Below are 4934 nucleotides of genomic sequence, written 5' to 3'. Positions count from 1 at the left end.
TTCATAAAAGGAGGAATCATTTTTAATGGTATCAGAATAGCAAAGATTAAAAAGTTTGAGAACTGTTGTTGCTGAGATGAGGAAATAGGCACTCTGAAACATTCATTGTGTGGAGTATCTATTAGTACCATTTCTATTCAGAGAAATTTTGGCTGGCTTCACACTAAGTGAAAGCACAAGAGCAGTTTCTAGCATATACCAAGTCCAGGTTTTAGGTATTATAATTAGCAATTTTTAAAATGTACAAACTTTTAAATGCGTTTTGTAGGATTTTTTGAAATCATATCCAGGATATTCACAGCAACATTGTTCTTAAAGTAAAAAAAATATAACCTATCTTTAGAGAATTGGTTAAATTATGTTCAATATATGCAGATATGATTTGAATGTGGCAGCTGATGTACTAAAACCAATCATTAAAATGATGACAATAAGGAGCAGTATGTATAGTAAGCTTCCATTTGTATTAATATATACACATATATGTGTAATTATGCTTGTTTCTCTTAAAGGGTAAGTTATTGCATTATTCCAGTTGCCTCCTAGGAGAACCAGGTAGCTGGAAAACAAGGATGTCAACTGTCTACTACATAGCCTTTTTACATTTGTACCTTTATGACCTTTTTAAAAGAAAAGGTTTTCATAAACATATCAAGCACTGGTCTGGGATAGAACCTAATTCTTACTATTTCAATGCTCTCCAACATAACTACTCCTTGAAGTCACAAAAACTCCCAAAAAGTAACAAGGAACCTGATAGGTCTGCCTCATTAGTCTATAGATTTAGAAATCTTTAAAAGAAACAAAACTTTTACTCTATTTCAATTTTAAAAATTATTTAACTTCTCTTCTCCACACTAGGTGTTGTTTTAAATACTTTATGTCTCATTCAATCATTAAACCACTATTAAGTAGGTATTAACCCTATTATTACAAATGGGGAGAAATCAGCTGAGGTAAAGTTCATGCAGCTAGGTATTTGGTAGATGGGGAACTGGGATCCAGACGTAGATGTCTCTAAAATACATTACTCCTAATTTTTTAGTTAAGTCACCTAACACCAAAAAAATTTTTTTTTTGAGTTTTCATCTTATGACCAGCAAAAACCCCTCATTTAAATCTGTAACCACTGGGGTGGTTAAATCCATTTGCTCTGGTAATTATTGCTAATACCTCACTTTTAAGTAAAAACTTTGGTATTTTCTGTTTAAGTGAAACTATCAATATTTATTCCAAATACCACATATGGTAGGCAAGCAAGGCTCCCATGGTTGGGTAACTTTTGGCTTCTATTTTAAAACTTAATAGGTAACCAACATTGTCAGAGTTAACTATAAAACTATCAATAGGTTTCTTCTGTGATTTAGCCAACAGATGGTAAACTTTCTAATAGCCTCTCATAACTTCAAAATAGTTACCTAAATTCAAATATAAGCAACTGCTTCTTCAAATGATCATTTCTCAAGTTAACTGCTTTCCCCTGTATAAATATAAATCCTAGTGAAATTTAGCCTGTCATAGGAGATCACAATAACCACTGTGAACAAGTAAATGCTTTCTTAGGTTACCCAGAATTCTAAAGGTTAAGATTTAACTCAAAATCTACTGTGGTAGTCTACCTTGAACTAGTTCATTATCAACAAAAAATTTAAACCTTGTTACTAACGATGTTTTTAAAAGTTTGTGTTTTTAGATAATGGCTTCATTCTACTAGTTCCTCTGCCTCAGAGAGAAAGTTTCCATTAAAGCAGTGTCAGTTTTAAAAAAAAAAAACAAACCCTGAGGGCCAAGTTAGCTAATAAATGAACAGAAATGCCAATAAAACTTTTGTAAAACTTCATAAATTTTTGAAATTCATTACATTCCAGATCTGATTTTTAAATAACACTTTTAACAATTTGGCAGAAATAGAAAAAAATTGACCTGGTCCCAGACCTGAAGTGTTTTGTAAAGTCTTGTAACTTAGCATATTAAGACAAAGACAATAGAAATAATATACATAATTTTATTACAAAATCTTTTTAAAAAACAAAAATGCAACATTCTAAAAAACCCAAAATTTACTATTGATACTAATTTCTATAAGTTTGCTGTGCTAACATACACAAGAAATTAAGAAACCATTAAATATTTAGAAACATTTAACATCAGAAGCCTTAAAATCTAACTGTATGTAGTAGCCCCTCAAAAAGCTACAACCTGCATTTTTAAAAAAGTATTTTCTCTACAAAGAATCTTATCAGCTATACAAAAATCTGTACAGTTTTTATACTGAAGCTAATATTGAGCTGCACTTGAATTCACATTCTTAGCAAAACAATTGCCTGAGCGCACACACACACACTCCACACATCATTACAGGACAGCCATTTATTCTTCATCTTCCTCCTCTTCCTCATCATCATCATCTTCGTCCTCTTCCTCCTCCTCATCTGGTTCATTCTTCTTCTTTGAGCCTGTTGGCCTGCCAGGGCCCTTCTTTCCCGCTTCACTTTTGCCCTTGGCGCGGTATGCAGCAATATCCTGAAATATTGTCAAGAAAATAAAATCAGCATCCGGTGTCATTTCTCAACTGTGAAAACCACTAAGTTGTAAACAATCTAAGATTATTGACCAATAACCCTGGTGACTGTCTAAAGTTATTCAGAGTCTAACTTAGTTTTGAGAGCCTTTGTTCCCTCTCCTCTAGGCTTTAGAAAGCTAATGATGTAAAATGATGGGGTGGTATATTAGATCAATGTCAGTACTTTCACTACCAACATTCATTTACCTCACATAGTTCCTCCTCTAATGTCACATTTGAGACATACCCACAGAAAACAATACATTTGGCCCTCCATGTTTTTCAAACTTAGAGACCTATATAACCACAAATAAGAGTCAATTTGCAGGAACCTACCACACTGGTTTCAGTCATAAGGAGGCCTCAATTAGCATGTGTTGCTTAAATATACAATTTCCATTAGGCCTTTTCAAAATATAGCTGACAACCATCAGTACAAGATTATCCATAGTTCCCAACTTCCTACACTTTATATCTACGTCTAGCATACTTATTTTAAAAATATCTACCTAATTTCAATCCTGACTTTAAAAAGATAAAAACAGTGTACCTTTTCATATTTCTCCTTTAGCTTAGCTGCTTTCTGTTCATATGGTTGCTTATCTTTGGCTGACTGTTCAGACCACATTTCACCCAATTTTTTTGCAGTATCCCCAATGGATAAGCCAGGGTGTTCACTTTTGATCTTTGGGCGATGTTCAGAGCAAAACAGGAAGAAGGCAGATCTGAAAGGAAACAACAGAGTTAATAAACTCAATGACAAAAAAAAAAATCAAGGGGCAACTTGAGTGATTTAAAAAAAAAAAAAAGACTTACGGAGGCCTTTTAGGAGCATTGGGATCTTTTTTCTTTCCTTTCTTATCACCTTTGGGAGGAACATAATTTTTCATCTCCCTGTCATAGCGAGCTTTGTCACTTTTTGCCATATCTTCGAACTTTGACTTTTCCTTTGCAGACATGGTCTGTGGGCATTAAAGGACCAGTAAAAACACAGCAAAGCTGTACACTACGTGTATATACCCAAAAAAGATCTAGATCATCTTTAAGAGCCACGTTTTCCTTAGTTAACAGCATTTTGCGTTAGTAGTCTTAAAACAGAAACCTGAAGTAGTCTGACTAAAACTAAAGATTTGGGCGAGTCATCAGAGTACGCGAGGTGAAAGTTACAAGTCACCTGCCTGCTTCAGGCCTAGGCCCCAACACACAACCTGAAAACCCTTAGCTCAGTCTTCATTCCTCTCACCTTCCATTTCTCCGAACATTTCTTGGAGAATTCGGCAAAATTGACGGAAGAATCTGGGTGTTTCTTCTTGTGCTCTTCCCGGCAGGTTTGCACGAAGAAGGCATACGAGGACATCTTGCCCCTCGGCTTGTTGGGGTCTCCTTTACCCATGGTGACAGACGGCGTCTACCTGGCGGGGCGAAAGCCGGTGGGTGGGCGCCGGCGGGGCTCGGCTTCCCGCCCAAATCCGCGCCCGCTCGTGCGGCCCCCCTTCGCGAGGGCGGCTGCTAGAGCCCGGCTCCGCGGCCGGCCCGCCCGCCCGTGGGCCCCGGCGACGCAGCCTCCGCGCACAAACTGCTCCGGGCCCAAGTCGAGCAGTCCCGGCGGAGTCTCCTTACGCGCGATCACCACGTCCCTCCCGGAGGTCAAGAGACGCCGCCGCCGCCTGCCCCCAACTCCGGGTGGAGGAAGGGAACGCCGCCGGCGCCCTCGAAACCCCTCTCCTGACAGAAACGTCCCCTGGCTTCCAAGTGGCGAGCCCCACTCAGTTGTCGCCTCGTGACCACATTCAAAAAACTACCGGAACCGGGCCCGGGCGAGCTTCCCGCGCTCCACAGCCCCTGCCTCTCTCACCGGCCCGCACCCCAGATTCCGCTTGCCGGGGAGTACCCCGAGAACCACAGCGCCCACTGAAGCTAGAAGGCTAATGAAGGAAGGGGGAACAGCAGGCCCACGAACACGACGGGGGCGAAGGGGATTCTTGCCTGGTGGTTTTCCTCGGTGTTCCGCAGAACGGCAGCACTCCACAGGCGCTGCCTTCGCTGGGCTCCGGTGTGAACTGGTTTATCACTAACGCAATCCTCAGCCTCTTGTTTTGCAGAGTTCTCCACGCCACGGCAACTTGACGAGCCGACCCACAGGCCACACCCCCCTCTCTGATTGGTTCTGGTGATTATTCAAACTCGGATAGGTCCCGCCCCCTCTCCATGGAGGCTTCCGATTGGTCTGTGTCTCGCCTGGCCCGTCCCTCCACCCCCAACCTAGCAGGTTCGGTGGGTCGCCCAGGTCGTTAACTCCCAGACCCGTTAGAACCGGTCAAGAGAGGAATGTACTGCTCGATCCTGATTGGCGGCTGGAAAAGGGTTTGAA

General features: G+C 40.8%; 1 protein-coding gene across 2 annotated transcripts; it reads right to left on the bottom strand.

Moving 5' to 3' along the window:
- Nucleotides 1-1991: 1991 nt before the first annotated feature.
- Nucleotides 1992-4701, bottom strand: HMGB2 (high mobility group box 2). Of its 2 annotated transcripts, none has more exons than XM_033134797.1 (5): nucleotides 4550-4701; nucleotides 3807-3975; nucleotides 3380-3525; nucleotides 3114-3288; nucleotides 1992-2523 (listed from the first exon to the last, which is right to left on the bottom strand). In XM_033134797.1, exons 2-5 carry the CDS (start codon nucleotides 3954-3956, stop codon nucleotides 2371-2373), a joined length of 624 nt encoding a protein of 207 aa, XP_032990688.1. In that variant the 5' UTR covers nucleotides 3957-3975; nucleotides 4550-4701; the 3' UTR covers nucleotides 1992-2370. The 2 variants fall into 2 exon arrangements, with proteins under 2 accessions (XP_032990688.1, XP_032990689.1); XM_033134798.1 differs by having other exon boundaries at nucleotides 3807-3971; nucleotides 4550-4692.
- Between the last annotated feature and the right edge of the window lie 233 nt (nucleotides 4702-4934).

Source organism: Rhinolophus ferrumequinum, chromosome 18 (assembly GCF_004115265.2).
Source record: "Rhinolophus ferrumequinum isolate MPI-CBG mRhiFer1 chromosome 18, mRhiFer1_v1.p, whole genome shotgun sequence".
NCBI lineage: Eukaryota > Metazoa > Chordata > Mammalia > Chiroptera > Rhinolophidae > Rhinolophus > Rhinolophus ferrumequinum.
Note: the sequence above shows the minus strand (reverse complement) of the source record. Positions and strands in the feature narration are given on the sequence as shown.